This window comes from Podarcis raffonei, chromosome 10, assembly GCF_027172205.1.
Source record: "Podarcis raffonei isolate rPodRaf1 chromosome 10, rPodRaf1.pri, whole genome shotgun sequence".
Lineage (NCBI taxonomy): Eukaryota > Metazoa > Chordata > Lepidosauria > Squamata > Lacertidae > Podarcis > Podarcis raffonei.
Genome location: NC_070611.1, coordinates 61022982 through 61042051, shown reverse-complemented (window position 1 = coordinate 61042051; position 19070 = coordinate 61022982). Strand labels below are relative to the sequence as shown.

The following is a 19070-nucleotide window of genomic DNA, read 5'->3' as shown; positions in this document are numbered from 1 at the left end:
ATTTGCAAGTTGCCTGTATAATTGCACGTATGCACATTTAACTTGTGCACACTCAGTTTTATGCACTTGGCAATAAAAAACAAAAATAAAAACAAAGCAGAAAAGGGGTGGGCATAGAGGAAAAGAAGACTTGGGCAATTCCCCCCCCCCCCATTGAACACAGTGTGACTATACACAATTTTCGGGGGGAAACAAAACTTATTTCTGGTGTAGAAAGCGGATGCTACTGGGAGAAATTAAGATGGAAGATTGGCCCAATATTGTTATTTTAGAGAGAAGGTTGATTAAATAAATTCGCCAAGGTGGAGTGGGGAAAATAAAAGCCTGAAGCAGAAGCGAATTCAGCCACCTACATGCAAAAACTACCACCAGTTATAGCAGACTTATCTCATTAAAACCTCAAAAATGCTCAGTGCTGTTAGTGAACAGATGAGTTAGCTTGTACAATTTATAAGCTCTCTAAAGAGGGTTGTTGTAGAGGCATTTTATTTATTTAGATGGTTGAAAACAGATTATTTAGATGTGTACAACAAAAGGGGAAAAAACCAAATCCGCTGTTTTCCCACATAACCCAATCTTTTTGCCAATTCTTTCCACTTTCAGAGAACACTCTACTAGAAGCCATTACATTTCTCCTCAATTATTAACACTATACTGAGTTAACCACAGTTGGAGAAACTGGGTCTCGGCTGCCATGTTACATTCAGACATACAACAGGCAGTGGCGCTAGAAGATAGCGAAAAACCGTTACTGCTCATCTCATTCAATACTCTCAGCTCTCTTGAAAGACAGCCAGTTCCAATACATTCTCATCAATTACTGCCCATCTTTGCCTTGGGGTACAGTGTGCACCCTGGGACGCTGCTGCATTCCACTGCTTCCTTGATTTAGTCTCAAAATGTCCATATGTTGCCATTGACAGCTGCGAACTTAAGCCTTAACTTCAGGAGTTGTGCTGTAGATGGAATCTGAGTTTTCAGAGCCAAGGTCTTCTGCCAAGTCAAGAAAGGAAACACAGACATAATTAATTTTCAGCAGGCAGATAAATTCATCAACTTTATTCAAGCATTCTGTCACGCAATTATTTCAGGTACTCTTATCTATACTTAATAAATAGCATTGCACTCATTAAGTGTGTGGCCCAATCATGGCTCTAGCAATGCTGTTTTGGTCACAATAGCAGCATCTGGTATATACTTGTCCCTGTTCACTGTTAAAATGGAGGGAAACTTCCCTACTATGACTTCTAGACAGCCCTTGGAGCCATCTCAGATCACAAGGAGCTAGCTGCTTCTCGACTGCCACTCGCTTCCCCCAAAGGGTCTTCCTTGTACTCTTTCACTTGGTTTTTGAAGTTCCTGAAACTACATGGCTAAGCATGGAGTAGAGGGTATGGACCACTACTTTGTAGTGTTTGAACATTTCACACTGGTTCCTATTCCACACCCACAACCCGCTTCCCCCCAACTGACTTAACACACTACACTGTAAAAACATATGTTGAGGCCATTATCTAAATTACTCTGCGGACCCCAGCACAGCTGTCAGCTCATTACCTAGGTCTTCCTCCGCAGTTCCTGGAAGGTTGGCCTTTGATTTCGCCAACTCTACACCTTCTTCTTCTACAGGGAAAGAAAACAGAGTCCTCTTTTCGTATGCTCAAACATGCCAAACTTTGTTGCAAAAAGCGTAAATGTCTGCTGCAGAACTGCAGGAATTCTGCAATTCACCAAGCAAATGGCATCACTGCTTTTCTGTATTTGTTGAATTCATCAGTGTGCTTTTCCATTATAAGAAAATTATGCTTTATGAGCCAATTTCAAGCAACTCATTGACGTGATCAAAAGGTGGCTTGGCGTCCTCTTCCAATTTTGGAAGGCCAACAGCAGCAAAAATAAATTTTAAAAAATCAGGAACTAAAGTGAAGTATGTATACTTCTAAGGTAGCAAAGCTTTGTCCAGGCTGCACCCTCTTCCTCAAGATGGCTTGTGTAGGCTCACACAGCAATCAATGCTGATCCATAACACACACAAAAACCAACCAAAGAGAAAACTAAATGTTAAGCAGGAAGATTAAGCTCTATCTTGACTTCTCACCCACAAGTCTGTTGTGTGGGCAGATTTGTTTCATTCTTTGGTGTAGAGGAGCGCACACCATGTGAGCCCACACCTGCTCTATAAACAGGGACAGTCCAGAGGTTTACCACCTAGGCTTTAACTGATAACAGTTAAAAGATGTTCTGCTGATATGCAATTCAGTAAGGTGCCAACAAGCTATTCAAGTAACGGAGTAAGATTATTATTACTATAAAACTGCACTGAAAATATTAGCTTCTTGGATTTTACAGTGCACTTTTGTTCCACCAGTTCTTACCAGGGATCACACATTTCCAGAGACCATATGTTTTCCCGACTGTTGTCTGCCACAGTCTTAGCGTTCCATCCTCAGAGCCACTAGAATACAACTCTCCGTCTGGGCTAAATCTGACACAGTGGATAGGCCCAAAGTGCCCCTTGTAAGATTCTGCAGGGAAATGACAAACCAATGACTTTTCAGGCAACAAGGAATGCATGTGCTTTAACATGTAGGCTTAGGAATTCAGGAAGAAAAATTAGCGATTGGGCTTTGTAAATGAATTTACTGGTCCAAGTCATAGGAGGACAGTAATGAGGCCCCAACTGTTTACAACACAAAGAGTATCTTTGTGTGATATGGAGAGGTGCTCCACCACTAAGGGTATGGCTTGCCATCCAAACGTGGATGTGATACTACAGCAACCACAAAGTTTCCTTGAACATTTTACTCTCAGCATGGAAACATCAAAAAGAACTGCCTGCAGCTATCAGATGGTCACTAGAATCAGAAACTCAAGCTTCAATCTGGGCACTTGCTTAGCTTGAGATATTCCTTACCCAACAGCTATGCACAGAAGACAACCTGCAAGGCCAAACTAATGACGGCTAAAAAGTTCCCAGAACATGAATAATTCTTAGTCAACACTTGAGCCACTTTGCAAGCTCTTAGAGTTCATTTCCCCTTGGCCTGGCTACATGCCTCCTACTGGTCAGAAGTTGTTGCCAGGGAATGTACCGTATTTTTTGCTCTATAGGGTGCACTTTTCCCCTCCAAAAATTGAGGGGAAATGTGTGTGCGTCCTATGGAGCGAATGCAGGCTCCTTGGCTTCAGCGATAGCAACGCTAAGCCTCCGAAGCGCAGAGGGAGCGCTCCCTCCGCGCTCCAGAGGCTTCACGTTGCTTTCGCTGAAGTCGGGAGAGCGAGAGGCATCGGTGCGCACCGGCCCCTCTCGCTCTCCAGGCTTCAGGGATAGCCGCACACAGCCCCTCCAGCAGGAAGAGGCTGCACGCGGCTATGGCTTCTTTAGGTGCGCCCTACGGTCCGGTGCACCCTATGGAGCGAAAAATACGGTACTTCTTTTGGGTTTCCCTTACCCCCCCACTAAATAGTATGCATAGGGTTTCCCCCATTCTTCTTGCACCCCATTTCTTCCAGCAGCCAGCACTGAAAAGACGTGAGTGTAGGGAAAGACCACCTCGGGAGGGAACGATTGGGAAGTAACAAGAGATGGTTGCGCATCACTTTTGTTTCTTTGGGATCTTAGCCATAGAAAGACTGATCAGCTTTGGTTATCTGGGCAGCAATTACAGGCAAGGTCAAATTTAACTAATCCTATTGAAGCCTGCTGTTCTGACTGAAGTGCAATGACAATACACATACACACATACACACACATACACACAGACCAAGGGAAGTAAAATGAAATGAAATGTGGCTTTATAACAATGGCTTAGGAAGTTACCGTCTCTTCATTATACTGATTGCGAGAAAACCTGAAGGCTCCAACCTTTGGAACGACCAGTTAAGCAGGTTTTATATTTTAACAAGAATGCAAATGATAAAAACATGCTCTGGAGGTATTTCGAAACCTGTTGGAACATACCTAGTTCTTCACCAGTATTATAATCATACTTATAAAGTTTAAAGTCCTCGCCACCCGCAACTAGACATTCTTTCTCAGGGTGAAGGGATGCAGAATTAATTGTTGCAGGAGCCTCAAAGGATTTAATCTGTTCCAGACTAAAGAAGGGAAGGAAAAGGCATTAAAAGCTAGAACTGGACTCTCCACAGAACCATATACCAATGCATTAAAAAAACCAAACCCACAAAAGGTGGAATTCCATATAGAGGACTTTCATCCACTTACTATGCCAGGGTCTTCTCAGATTTTTCTGCCTGTTCTAGCAATAGTAATATTTTGTGCTAGTTGTTGTATAATTAACTGGATTTTAATGGCTGCATTGCATTGTATATTACCAGACCTTTAACTGACTGATTTTAGTGCCACTCTCATTTTGGGTGTTTTTAGTGCTTTGTGTTTATCCTGATGTGTTTTTGCTATGTTTATGTTTTGGCAGCAGGTTCAGAAATTATGATTTAAAAGCAAGGTAAGCTTTAAAATTAAGTAAGATGAAACCATTTCACTCACAGGAGAAAAACCAAGGTTGTGAAAGTTTCCCAATCTGAATGATGAACTGCACGTCCTTAATCAAGACTACAGAGACTTTCTTCAGGATTCAAAGAACTAAGGATTATATCCAATGCTAGTTCTCAGAGCAGACCCACTGGAATTAATGGCTGATCAATTTCAATGGGTCTCCTCTGAAAAGAACTTATTTAGATAAAACATGAAGTATTTCTGAAGGGATATATATTAGATCTAGTATGGCAATATACACACACTTCTCATCTGTTTACGCTACTCCAAAAAGTTGCCAATTAAGTTTGTTTCTTTCAAAACTAACCACATTAAAAACTCAACTTACGTTTCTGCACTGTGGAAGGCGATTGTTTTTCCATAGGTGATTACTATTATCTCCCCTTCTGGAATATATTCCATACTGCTGACAGACATAGCAACATTTATTGCTTTTATTTCTGTAAATGTATTTCTGTCCCAGAGTCTGCATCAGAGACACAAAGGTAAAAATCTGTTTAGCTTATCACAAGACCAGCGCCATAGGTTAGATCTCCAAAGCCCTTTGGGTCGCATGCTTCCCTGCACTGTCATCACCTCCCCCAAGACATTTACAGTATGGCTCAAGAGCATTTCACGGTTTCCCTCCCAAGAAGCTCTGTGATTCTTCTTGCTTCTCAGCCTGGCAAACAAATTGCAGCTTTTTATGAACTTAAGCATTGTATACCTTATGTAAATCCAGCAATATCTGTCCTTTCCTAGTGCAGGGGACTGTATTGTGAGACATATACTCTGCTGAATAGCTCAGTCAATAGAGGACGAGACTCTTAATCTCAGGGTTCTGTGTTTTCGCCCCACACTGGCGGGGGGGGGGGGGAATCCTGCACTGCAGGGGGTTGGACTAGATGACTTACGACTCTTTCAACTCTACAGTTCTATGGTTCTAGGACAGAGCACACTAGCTGAAAAGCTAATTATATATATATCTGAATTCAAAAGAGGGCCCTATAATGAACACCAAATCCAGAAACACAAAAGGCAGCTCTGGTGAAAGGGAGATATTTGTTCCTTCCTACCTGACAGTTTTGTCATCTGCTGAAAGGATCTGTCTGTCATCACTGCTCCACAGAGCCTTTTTAATCCCAGACGTGTGGCCGCTGACGATTTGAGGGTCTAAACAGTAGGGGAAATACTGTGTTATTTCAAAAGATCTCTTCTAGCCATGCACATCATCAAGGTAGTTTTCTCAACATGACTTACAATCAATACCAAGCAGATTTACTGAGAGAATTGTGGCAATACAAGTAAGCACTACACATGAGATATTTTATTTCCCTGCATATAACTACATAGTGTAATTGCAAAGGGCTGCGAGAAATGCTCTTCAGTGCAAATTCCCAAACTTCTTGTGACAGGAATGAGCTGCAGTAGCTGCAGCATAACCACAAGTAGATCAGAAGCATACAGGGCAACCAAAGCAGTTTGTACCAAAACCAGGCATATACCCCAATTGAAATGGGTCTAGAAAATCAAGTTTCCTCCTCGGGTGGCTGGATCTGGTCCACAATCATCCGCTCAAGAACCTTGCCCAAGAAGGGCAGATTAGCGACTGGCTGGTAGTTACTTAAGATTTTCCGAATTCAGGGTTTCTTGAAGAGTGATTTTCTGAGAACCTTGTCCACATCCTCAAGACTTACTAGCTGAAACTCACCCAACACAACAGGGCCAGACACCCCTTGAGATTCATCTGCTACAACAGCATAGTCAAGATTCCAGCTGAGGCAACAAGTTTGTTCTCAAAATGCTTTGCAAACAAGTCACAGTGAGCTACAGTCGGTTCCACTATCTCCTTCGGACCATACTGTGAGAGGATCAAGGCTACCCGGAAAAGCTCTGTTGGACATCATAATGAGGCAGAAATGGAAGAAGCACAGTATACTTTCTTTGCTGCCTTCACTGCCACACACAGCAGGGTGTGAGGACTAATAAGTAAGGAGGTGCCCTTACCCTACCCCAATCCCTAATGCAGCCTGGAAATCCAAAACACACTTTCTTTTTGGGGGGTGAGAAGAGGGGAGTGCTTTGCAAGGAAAGGCAACAGCTTGCAAAAGGCAGCTTTCTCCCTCTCCCATTTCAGGAAAGGAAAAGTGTTTCCTCCATTACCTTTACTGGCAAAAACGGCTTGCCTCTTCCTCCCATCTGCACACCCCACACAAGTATTTTGACAAATGGGTGGGACACCCACCTGTCAATCATGTGACATCAGAACAATGGGATTGACAGCTGGGTTGTTCTGCCCACCTGTCAAAGCTGGTCTGCAAAGAGGCTCCCCAACCCTGAAATAGTGTAACTGGATGCAAAAGAAATTCAAAAAGAAATTATAATAATTAGTTTCACCTACTAACAGTAAAAACCCACCTGCCTCTGGCTTGCTTAAGTCATAGATACGCAACAGTTTATCTTGCCCACCTGTCAGCAGGTAATTGCTGTCCTAGAACAGAAAATGAAAGCCATTGTTTTCATTGGTGCAACAGTAATATTATATTAAACATCACTACTTTTAGAAACTGGTTTTTAAAATCAGTACTATTTCATTTATCATTATTTTATTTAATACTAATAAAATCAGTACTAGTTAGGAATATGAAGCTGCTCATATGATGCCCTTGAGAAAAACACAGGCAAACAAAGGCAGGCATTCAGCCCTGAAACAAAGATATTTAGTGTCTGTTTTACCTGAGTAAAGTCCACAGATTTGACAATGTGCTTGTGGGCTAAGGTGATTATTTCATCTCCCGAAACACCATCCCACACTTTGCTGAAAGGAAAAAACATAGCTATTGATATGATATATTCCAGACTTGAAATAATGCTTTTACACAGATTTGAGACACTGGGGTGGGAGGGGGGAGATTCAAGTGCATTAAGTGAGCTGCAAATGTAGTAGTAAAGAACAGGGTAGGTTTTGGTGTTAGATACAAGACTTTCACTTACGCAGTGAAATCTGCAGCTGCTGTAGCTGCTTTAGTGGCATCTTTATTCAAAGTGGCACCCCAGACAGCTCCTTTGTGACCCAGAAATGTTCCAATCCAATCTCCTGTGTCACCCTGGCGAAGCATAGGTTTCCCATCTAGACAAAAAGAAATAAGTAAAACATAGGAGTTTAGTTTATCAAACAACAATCTATATGAAATAATCATACAAAGAGTATCTTTGAAATTAGGATTCAGGAGAGATTATCCAGCAAGAGGTTTGGGCAAAACCCACTGTAGGCTTCCATGGTCATCTATATGTCACTATTCTTCTCTATGAACTTCACCCATCAAAGAACACTTGCTTTTACACAACCACTTGTATACAGAAGGGAAAAGCAAGGCAAGATCATGTGGGGGACTGACAATTCATATTCAACCTCTGATTTAAATAAATGTTCAGGTGATAAATTAGAGGTTGAATGTAGGTTATTTCAGGATGATGGATCGTAATTACTACCCCTCAGTTGCTGGGGTGGGGTGGAATCACCTATGATCTTTTAAGGCAGCACTGCAAATAAGTTTATGGAAATGTTTGGAAACTTGTCTCTTTTCTCAGATTCAACATAGTTTTATATGTGCAGAGTGGAGAGGGGAGGCACCAGGAATTTCTGCTCCATTGGCCCCAACAAATCCCAATGGCTTTGCCTGTCTGGTTGCAAGAGCGCCAAGCAAAAAGTTAATTCAAAGGCCACAATCCATTACAGGATTTAGGGGTGTTTCAAGCTCAATTAAGCATGTTTATTCCAGCACTGAATGGTGGCTCAAGTGCCCAGTGTATAATGGATATGCATGTACTTTTTATATAAAAAATTTATACCATAATGGAACTAATACATCAACAATATTTGTAAGGCTCTGGTCGCCCTTGCATCATTTAACAGTGTAACAATAACCTTTAAAGACTCAAAACATTAGACACAGCTTTCCCAGACAATACCCTATCCAGGCACTGGCCAGCTTGACTTCAGCAATGTTTCTGAATGATTTAGTCGAGATTCCTGCATCACAGGGGGTTGGACTAGATGACACTAGGAATTCCTTCAACTCTACAATTCTATGATTCTATAACCAGAACCATGGTATGCATATAGTTAAATATTAGGCACAGACACATTATGTGCCAAGAGACAAAGTGATTAACAAAATGGCTTATTATTGTCTCCATAATACCATCTACGTTCATTACAAACACCAGCTTCAGCAGGTCTCTACTCCCAAGGGCCTTACAATCTGGAAATAGAAACAACAGAGGAAAGGGAATAAAGGGAAAGCAGGTACAAAGAGGAGGTGGAAGCATTATTATTTGCACACACTCTGGTTTAACAGCTTTCCCTGTGAAGGATGCACCTTAAGCACAAACATAACTTGGAGGACCCACTTCTAAAATACTAATACGACATGGAATATCGGCAAGGAGACTGTTCCAAAAGCTTTCCAAGAAAAGGATTTGAAAGTACCAAGAAGTATGGTCACAGACAAGGCAGGAAAAGGAGGACAAGGGCGGGGAATTGCTTTAATTAAAAGTATAAGTTTTATTGCTGCCATTTCGGTTCAATGTGCCTTATACCCAAGATAAAGTATAAACTACTGCGGTATTATTCCAGTAATGTTTGATTCAACACTTATAGACATAAAAACTTGAGATTATGATTATAATTATTATTATTGAAACAGGCGAGAGAGAAAGAGAGAATTCGCATTATTATATCCATGCCTGCCACCCACCGACCCCTCGCGAAGAAGCCCCCGCTGGCCCCTCGCCTCACCCTTGCAGGCGCTGATGAGGAAGTACCCGTAGGGGGTGATGCCGCTGAAGGCCAAATCCACCACAGGCCGCGTGTGGCCGGAGCACGTCAGCGGGGTCTGTCTCATCGCCATGGCGGCGGCGGCGGGAGGGAAGGAGCAGCGGGGGGAAAGGACCAAGAGGGCGACGCGAGGAAGGGCGAGGGGAGAAAAGAGGCCGCGGGAGGGGCGGAGAAGGCGGCCACGCCGGGGAAACGCCGCTCGCCCACAGCCACGCGCAACACTCTGGCCGCCAAGGGAAGGAGGGAGGGATAAGACGGCGCCGGCGCCGGAAGCGACGTCGTCAGAAATGGCCGCTGACGGAAGTCCGCGCCCAGGTCGAAGGTAACCATAGCGACGCTTCCGGTTTCGCCCTAGAGCACCATAGAGCTTCGGGGATGGAGCGGCGCTCCTGCTCTCTAGATCTATTTTGTATGAGTTGTGGGTTGATAAATATATAAATTATCGCGATGGGAAGGATATACATGAATTATAGAAATATGAATTATAGACATGTAGCGCTGGAAGGGACCCCGAGGGTCCTATGTTACAACCGGGGATAGGTACGGGATTCGAACCCGCAAAGTTGGCTTTGTCAGCCCCATATCATATATATAGCTCGCAATCATTTTAAACCCGAAGCTAAGAAAGTGGAAGAAATAGGAAAGCCGCTGTTGGGATTAAACTCCGCCCCCAACTCAATTCCTTTTGTGAGGCTGTTTCTTTAAAAGGGGGAGGAACCCTCCTCAGGCCCCTGTGGGCCCATTGGGCGCACACCGCCGTACGTACTCTGACGCAACAGGTTGAAGCAAAGCGAAAGATGCGATAGGGTCCTCATGTGGTTGGGAGGACTGTACCACTTCAGCCTACAGCTGCGGGGGAAATACTGTATGTGAGCAATTCTTTGCATTAAGAACAAAACAGGTTGACATCTACTGTTTGTTTAACCCATTTATTCATTCATCTTTCAAAATGCAATCTTTCCTGGCTGGAACATATTGTTGTTGTTGTTGAAAAACCTAAATACATGAATAATCCTCAAGGCAGCTTAACATGAAAAGAAAATGCAAAAGCAATTAAAATACCAGTTAAAGGTGGTTAGGGGGTCAAGGTAAGACTGGAGAGAACCCAGGGTCAAATCCCTGCTCAGCTGTGAACCTCACAGAGCAGCCTTGAGCCGCTTGCTTTATCTCAGCCTAACCTACATCATAGGGTTGTTGTGAGAATAGCAAGTAGACTAAAATACTAAAGCAGCTGGGCCTGGGGTTTTTTTGTTTTTCTTTTACTTTCCCCAAGTCACAAAGTACTGTATTCACATTCTCACAACACCTTTGTATGTTGATTAGGTCAGGTTGATCTTTGGGGTTTTGGGAGGGATTGTTGTTGTTTTAAATGAGAAATGTAACTAAATGATTGTGGCTGCACCGTTATGCCCAGCTTCCTGGGAGTAAGTACTTCTGAGCATAGCAGGTGTCTTCACTCTTTAAAGACCTAGGAGCCACCGCCCTGAGAGCCTTGGATAAATAAATAACTCAAACCTGCATCTTAATCTTTCACCATTTTATTTGCATAGGTTGTGGCCTACCTTGGATCAAGCCACAACCCACTGGTTGGGTCTCCAGACCCGCCAGTTGAAGTCTAGTAATGTATAGCATTGCATGGTGAATAAGTAAACAGATTCATTTAAACCTTTCACTACCCATTTATCTATTATTTCACCCAAGGGGAGGACATTTCAATTCCCTTCAATTGCCCACCCCCCACCCCCCCGCTTCAACCTCTTGAGAAATGCAATCTATTTTTGTTGATTTCAAGTGCCATCTGAGAATTGTGTCTGACTTAATTAGTGGAGCTGTCTTCTTAAATTTTTAAAAGGCCCTTGGGTTGACTATTATGGAGAACTGCGTGGTGCAGCCTCCGAGAGGGAAAAGGATAAAATCCAAGGTCGGCAAAGCTGACTTTGTAGGAAAACTTGAAGTAAGCAGTGCAAACTACGCAGCCTGAACAGCAGTGGTAATGCAGAGCAAGCTGTGTGCTCCTCAAGAAAGTTTGATTTGATTATTCCCACCAGTTGGCTTGTAATTTAATTTTCTGTGCATTTGGCCTACAATTTGCCCTATAGGCAAAGCCGCCATATGATATCCAGTTGGGGAGATATAAACCTCCTAATAGTCAAAGGAAAGTCATAAATAATATCAGAAGCACAAATGGAAAGACAGAGCCCTGGAGATAACAGGCTCATTAACATTGGGCTATAGTAAAAACCATGCCTATCTGGCTGCTTTAAACTTAATAAAAATCATTCATTCATTCATTGCATTTATACCCCATCTTTTCCTCCCAAGCAGCAGTGCATAGGTCTCCCTATTTTTTCCCTCACAACAACCCTGTGAGGTAGGTTGAGCTGAGAGACTGTGACTGAACCAAGGTCACCAGTGAGCATCATGACCTGGTGGTGCTTTGAACTCCCCTCTCCCAGGTTTTAGTACAACAATTTGCCTACTACACTACACTGGCTCTAGTGATACTATTCCTGCCTGATGTTTTACACAACTCCTCTTCATAAATTTACAAACAACAGTAGAGATTTAACGTCTGATGCAGCAAAGGACAAGGTTGGGTTGCTAATAATGGGCAGAGGTGCTTACTTGACATCCCAGTTGGTGAATCCCTGCTTCTTACTGGAAGAGGCAAGTTTGGTGTGGTGCAAACACATCAGCAGAGCCAATCCAATGCTGCTGGTGGTGGATGCCTTACCCCTCTCCTTCCCAGTAAGCAACTTACCTGCCGGGAGGTCAGGCAAGCGTCTCCACCCCAAACCCTGCTAAGGGTTTCTGTCATAAATAAAGCAAGTAAGTGTGGAAGTGCTGGCAGCTTCTAGGAGCAAGAAATGAGAGCTGAGTACAGGGTGGAGGCTAAAGATGGGCAAACTACCCCAGGAGGAGCACGGCATGTCCCCCCAACCAGAGGAACAACCCTGCCCTATTGCCAATGGGTCTCAAACCCTCAGTGAGTTAGGACTTTCCCTGCATGCAAAGACGGGCTCGGGCAGATTGAGTGGATGAGGCGAACAGTAGGTCCAACCATCAGGAAGGCAGTTTCTGCACGCGCTGTAGAGGGAAGTGAGGGGTTGATAGGGCTCATCCACCTGGGAAGGTAGCCTGTCTAGGAGAAGGAAAACTTTGATCCTGAACCTCTGCTGCCTTGTGGGATATCTTCAGGAGAAGAAAAGACAAGGGAGTAAATCCAACACAAATCCCTCATGATTAGCTGGTGCCTTGCATGCTGGTTGCCAAACGTTATTGCTCTGCTTTCCTTTGGACCACATCAGCGAGGCCCGGGGGAAGGGGCAGGTCCTGATGTTTGTGCAGCCCAGGATCTCCATACGCAGTGCCCAGGCTTGCGCCCTGGGGAGGTCACTTGCGTGCTAACACAGCAGTTTGTCTTCACCCCCAGAGGCAAATTCCATTATCTCTCAACCCACTATTGGTCTTGTGTGCTCAATCTGCCAGAGCCTGTCTTCCTATGCAGAGGAGTTCCCTAGCCGAGGGTTTGAGACCCATCAGCTACCCTCACCTGGTCTAGCCAGCTAGTCGAAGCCATTCCTGGGGTTTGGCTGCTACATGCTGACAGTTTCTAGGAGCCACAGGTGAGAGCTGAGTAATAGTCATCAATAAAAGCAGACTAAAATATCTCAGATTCCCTTGACACTTAAAAACAAACTAAACATGAGCCAAAAGCTTATGCAGTGGTATCTCGGATTACATACGCTTCAGGTTACATATGCTTCAGGTTACAGACTCCGCTAACCCAGAAATAGTACCTTGGGTTAAGAACTTTGCTTCAGGATATAGAACAGAAATCGTGCTCTGGCGGCGCGGCGGCAGCAGGAGGCCCCATTAACTAAAGTGGTGCTTCAGGTTAAGAACAGTTTCAGGTTAAGAACGGACCTCCGGAACGAATTAAGTACTTAACCCGAGGTACCACTGTACTGTAGTGTTTATCCTTGAACACAATGTGCCCATCGCCACTAGATGGAGCTCTACCTATCATGTTGGACACCAATTCGTTTTCTGCTTGGAATCACACAGTTGTATGTTTCTGTTAGGCATATGTGATTTATATATTCCATGGTTTAATCTGCTTTGGTTGACCTACTGACCTCTAGACAGGTGCAAGCAGGATAGGAGCAAAATGAGGAAATGCTGGGTCTTCCATCTCTCTGCTTCCCCCGTTTCCTTCTCCTTATTAAAGCAGGTGATCTTTGTCAACAAGAGTGGCGCTGACAACAACTCATAAGAAGTACCGGTAACCATTGCAGTGTAGGAACTGCCAGCCTTACTCCTGACCTCAAGTCAGCTACTTAGTGATAACACACTGGAGCAGCAGAGCTACAGTCACATTAATTCACCTAACAGCCAATGCCAAAGGCACTTCCAACAGGAAACATGAACAGGCCTTATGCCTCAAATATCTCACACCTGGTTTTCATTAAGATGATAAATTTGGTCGTGGGCTGTACCACTTCACAGTGGTAGGGATGTTCACATGATTGAAAGCTCCCTCGTTGCTCAAATTGGGGCTTGCAGTTGCTGTCAACCAGCTAATTGGCAGCGCTTGTAAAGTACTGTTTAACTGCAAATCGCAAAGGGAAACAGACCACTGGGCTGCATTGCGACACCAGGTGATTGACAGGTGGGAAACCCCACCCAACTGTCAAAGTTGGCCCCCTGGGCAGTGCTGGAGGGCTGTGTGTGTGAAGGTAAGTTCTCTAAGCAGAACACAAAACTGTCTCTCTCTGCAATACCATCATTGCATACTCTCCAACATTTCTCCAGTGAAAATAGGGAGGTCCTACTCCATAATAATAATAATTTTGTTATTTATATCCCACCCATCTGATCATAATAAAACATTAAACATTAAGAAAAACTTCCCTATACAGGGCTGCCTTCAGATGTCTTCTATAAGTTGTATAGTTACTTATCTCCTTGGCTTGGTGGTCACATAACTCCTTACCCACCGACATTTCTCTGTTGAAAATAGAGACATCCTAAGGAAAAGTGGGAAATTCCGGGATAATAATTAATAATAATTTATTATTTGTACCCCACCCATCTGGCTGAGTTTCCCCAGCCACTCTGGGCGGCTTCCAACAAAGATTAAAAATACATTAAAATGTCACTCATTAAAAACTTCCCTGAACAGGGCTGCCTTCAGATGTATTCTAAATGTCAGATAGTTGTTTATCACTTTGACATCTGATGGGAGGGCATTCCACAGGGCGGGCGCCACTACCAAGAAGGCCCTCTGCCTGGTTCCCTGGATGGCTTCTGTAAATCCGGGACTGCCCCTGGAAATTAGGGACAATTGGAGGAGCTGACATTAAGCTGTGGCCCATTGCAATGATTTTCTTCATGAGACAGAATGGCAGCTATGTATCTAGGAGGGAGAAACTAAAGGAGTGCATAGGGGGAACACAGCTCAGGTAGGAGCCAAAGTGGTTTTCTGTGCTACTAATCCCAGCCATTGAGAAGCAAGGTGGCTCTTCGGCCATAAATCTGGAGAGATGTGTGTGCGCATGTGTGTCAGAGTCCACACCACCACCCCCTTCTCTTTCTGATTTGAGGCCTTCAACTGCTGACCTCGTTCTACTTTGTGAGTTCATTTCAAGGATGGAACATACGGTGCATTCAAGGCAGTTGACGAGAAGCAGGGACGGTCCAAGGATTCAGCACTGTTGCGCGAGCCTTGCGTGGCGAGAGAAAAGGTCAAGGGAGCCTCATTTGTATTCTGTTCTTGGAGCGCAGCTAGAAGAAAGGCACATCAAAGATAAAGCCAGGTCAGCTTGTGGTTTTCTGCTGAAGTCACAGCAAAGGTTCAAGGTATTGCACGATTTCAGCCTCAGTTGGAAAGAGACTAACACCAAATCTATGCTTTACATCAGATTGGGCTACAGCTTTGTGGTATTGCATCTACATGAATGTGGAACGGCAAAAGGTGTATAGCCCCTAATAGAACACAGGTAGGCCCATTGGTCCTAGCTTGTATACACTGGCAGAAGCTCTCCAGGGTTTCAGACAGGGAATCTCTCCCAGGCCTGCCTGCAAATGCCAGAGAATGAACCTGGTGTTAAGTTGTGGGTGAACATATCAGGCGACACAGCGATTATTCAAACAGCTCTTGTTTATTCACAGGCCAGAACAGAACTGAACTGAAGGGTTCAGCCAGCCTGCTTATATAGAGCTCCACTAGAACACGACAGTAACCATTTTCTGTAACTATCCAATCACTGAATGTCACTTTCGATCCCTTATTTGCATATGTGGACCTGAACTATCTACAGTATCCCCCTGCTGGCCCAGGGTGAGAACTTCAGTACATAACACCTGGGGCCTTCTGCGTGCAAGATCAATGCTCTGCCACTGAGCTACAGCCCTGGCCCCTAATGTCCCTTGAAAATGCATACAAAAAGCAGCATACTGCACTACTCGTGGTGCTACCATCAGCCAAGATCAACGCATACACATGCCATCTGCTTTGTTGACCATGTAGTGTGATGAGAAGTCCCGGAGAACTCAAAAGCTTGTGATATTTTGACTGCCTTAATAAACGCATTGCCATAATATGGTTTTTAAATCAATATGATTCCTGTTTTTAAAGAGCCACGGAGAAAGACAGCAAGTTCTCATGCTGATAAATTGCTTCGATCTGTTCTGCTGATTACAATTCCCCAGCTCTGTCTTCTGTAACTTTGCTCCCACACAGCTCCTTCTAACTTGCAGTAATTACTATTCCATGCAGAAGTTGCACTCCGGATTGTTGTGTTCTTTCTCCAGCTTTCCTCAAATAAATAAAACTGACCGCTTCACATTTTAATGCTGGGAAGTGGATGGAAACTTAGCATGCCTGTGTCTCTTCTCCTCACGTACCAAGATGTTATCGCAAGAAACCAAAATATAGCAAGAGAAATGCTTTCTTTAAGAAACGTTTTGTCTTCCCCCAAAGCCATTTTTCTTGCATTCCTTGAAATTTCTCAGACACGTGAGATTTTGTTCCAAGGTATGTTGCTTCGTGCAATCTTTAGTGGACATTATGGGTTGGATCCATACTTAATTTTGTTGCTGTTGGGTCCCATTGAAATCAGTGGGGAAAATCAGTCCTGAATTAAGTTCAATTGATTTCAGTGGGAATTATACGTGCCGTTTTGGTTGGCACGATCTTGTGCGATTTTGAGACATGATTTCCTCCAGGAAAAATCCCTTTTGGGGGGCCCGTGATCTTTTGTGGTGCCCCAAAATGCATTTTTGGGTGCCATACCCAGAAAAACACTTTTTTGTGGAGGGACTATGTAGTCAAATCACATGGTAGCCAAAATGGCCACTGTGCTCTCACGATAAAAAAACAGGAATGGAGTCCAGGAAGATGGCATCCAGGATTTGGGCTTCAAAGTGTTGGTGGGTAACATTTGTGTCTTTGGACACCAATGATGTTTCTTGCTTGCCTGGAGGGAAATAATAATTTATTACTTATACCCCACCCATCTGACGGGTTGCCCCAGTCATTATGGGCAGTTCTCTGTCCAAAATGCAGCCCTCAGCCTGAAAAGAGGTTCTGCCACACCTGGCATATGAGATATTACCACATGCTGTGAAATATACTTAGAGTCGAGTGTGAATTTCATGCTCTTTATTCAGCTCATAGTAGCAATGAATGAATTTTTCCCCAAAACGTCTAGCTATATATACATTATTTACACAATGGGCCCCGCATGATTGGCTAATTCTGGGCTGCTCCTGTATGCCAATCAGTTTGCAGATTCACCTCCTCCAGAAGCCTGATTGGCTGCTCCTGCAGGCCAATCAGGTTGCTGATTCACTTCATCCAGGGCCCTGATTGGCTGCTCCTGCAGGCCAATCAGACTGCTGCATTCTGGATCTTATTGGTCTAGGATTCAGCTCAGTACATAACACGCTGCCTGACTGTTATCCCTCCCAAATCCCCCCTCTAGTTTTAGATCTTCCTAGAAATCCAGGTTTCTAGGAAGAAATCCAGGTTTCTAGATCTTCCTAGAAATCCACCATCCCTTTACAGATGGTCACCCTGAACATGTGAGGATGAAAGATTTTTAGGGTGCCAGGTGCCATATGCTAGTTTTTAGTGCTATTTTTCTAGAAAAGGAGGTGCCAGAACTCTCCATGAACGCCTCCCTTGTTCTCTTATAATGGCAATAGCGCCCACCTGAGAGGTGCCGGAATTGAGTTCTGTTGTGTTCCAGCTAGTTCTGCCCTGCTAGTTCTGCCTTTAATGTCCCCACATGGTATTTTATCACAGAACTGTAGAGTTGGAAGGGACCCTGAGGATCATATAGTTCAGGCTTCCTCAACCTCAGCCCTCCAGATGTTTTGAGACTACAATTCCCATCATCCCTGCTAGCTAGGGATCATGGGACTTGTAGGCCAAAAACATCCGGAGTGCCAAGGTTGAGGAAGCCTGATTTAGTCCAACCCCAGGAATATGCAGTTGTCCCATACGGGGATCAAACCTGCAACCTTGGCATTATCAGCACCATGTTCTAACCAACTGAATTATCTTGGCTTGCCCCCTGCTCCCCTGGGGTTCCTGCATTGAGCAGAAAGGTCTGCCAGGAGCTAAGCATGTAATAATAATAATAATAATAATAATAATAATAATAATAATAATAATAAATTTATTTATACCCCGCCCATCTGGCTGGGTTTCCCCAGCCACTCTGGGCGGCTTCCAACAGAATATTAAAATACAAAAACCTATTAAACATTAAAAGCTTCTGAAATATACTCAGAGTCACGAAGTGATTTCATGCTCTTTATTCAGCTCATAGTGGTGAGGAGGAATGAATGAAAGTCCCCTCAAAGTATCTGCTTTATATACATTATTTACACAATGGGCTGCACATGATTGGCTAATTCCGGAATTCTACTGTAAGCCAATCAGGTTGTGGATTCACTTCTATCTGGAGCATGATTGGGTAGTTCCTGCCAACCAATCATACTGCTGCATTGTTCTAGGACCAATCAGACTGCTGCATTCTGAATCCTATTGTTCTAGGACCAATCGGACTGCTGCCTTTTGGATCCTATTGTTCTAGGACCAATCAGACTGCTGCAGTTTGGATCCTATTCAACTCAGTACATAACAGCTTCCCTAAACAGGGCTGCCTTCAGATGTCTTCTAAAAGTCTGGTAGCTGTTTTTCTCTTTGACATCTGGTGGGAGGGCGTTCCACAGGGCTGGTGCCACTACCGAGAAGGCCCTCTGCCTGGTTCCCTGTAACTTGGCTTCTTGCAGTGAGGGAACCGCCAGAAGGCCCTCAGCACTGGACCTCAGTGTCCAGGCAGAACGAATGGGGTGGAGACACTCTTTCAGGTATACTTGACCAAGGCCTGTAAGTGTTTCTAGCTGAATACTGAGCCTCTAGATGAGCCTCTTCATGACCAGAATCTCTGAGAATGCAGGGGAAGCCAAAAACATGCTTCCAAACTCCCCTCAGACCTCCACGCTAAACGTATCAAGAAGGGGTGTGCGGTCAACATCTGCAAGGACATTTAGGAGCCTCCATATGTATCCTTGGCTCCTAAATGACCTCTGGCAATTGGAAGGTGATTCACCTACCTTGCGTGGACCATTTTGGCCATATTTTACCTGATCTGTATGTGCAGGAGGTGATAGTTTTCCAAAGATGCAGCTGTTAGCCACACTAAATACCACTGGGAATGA

The 19070-nt window shown here is 44.1% G+C and overlaps 1 protein-coding gene across 1 annotated transcript; it reads right to left on the bottom strand.

The window, feature by feature from the left end:
* Positions 1-469: 469 nt before the first annotated feature.
* STRAP (serine/threonine kinase receptor associated protein) lies at positions 470-9609 on the bottom strand. Its single transcript, XM_053405868.1, has 10 exons — positions 9297-9609; positions 7490-7625; positions 7232-7313; positions 6914-6986; positions 5572-5668; positions 4845-4982; positions 3962-4098; positions 2376-2525; positions 1558-1623; positions 470-993 (listed from the first exon to the last, which is right to left on the bottom strand). The coding sequence occupies exons 1-10, from the start codon at positions 9406-9408 to the stop codon at positions 932-934; spliced, it is 1053 nt and encodes a 350-aa protein (XP_053261843.1). The 5' UTR covers positions 9409-9609; the 3' UTR covers positions 470-931.
* Between the last annotated feature and the right edge of the window lie 9461 nt (positions 9610-19070).

Excerpts from the sequence above, each read along its gene's own strand:
- STRAP (XM_053405868.1), bottom strand. The coding sequence starts at position 9,408 with ATGGCGATGAGACAGACCCCGCTGACGTGCTCCGGCCACACGCGGCCT. Across the intron at positions 7,626-9,296 it reads CCTCATCAGCGCCTGCAAGG|ATGGGAAACCTATGCTTCGC; the intron begins GTGAGGCGAGGG and ends CTTTTTGTCTAG. Across the intron at positions 2,526-3,961 it reads TAATACTGGTGAAGAACTAG|AATCTTACAAGGGGCACTTT; the intron begins GTATGTTCCAAC and ends ATTTCCCTGCAG.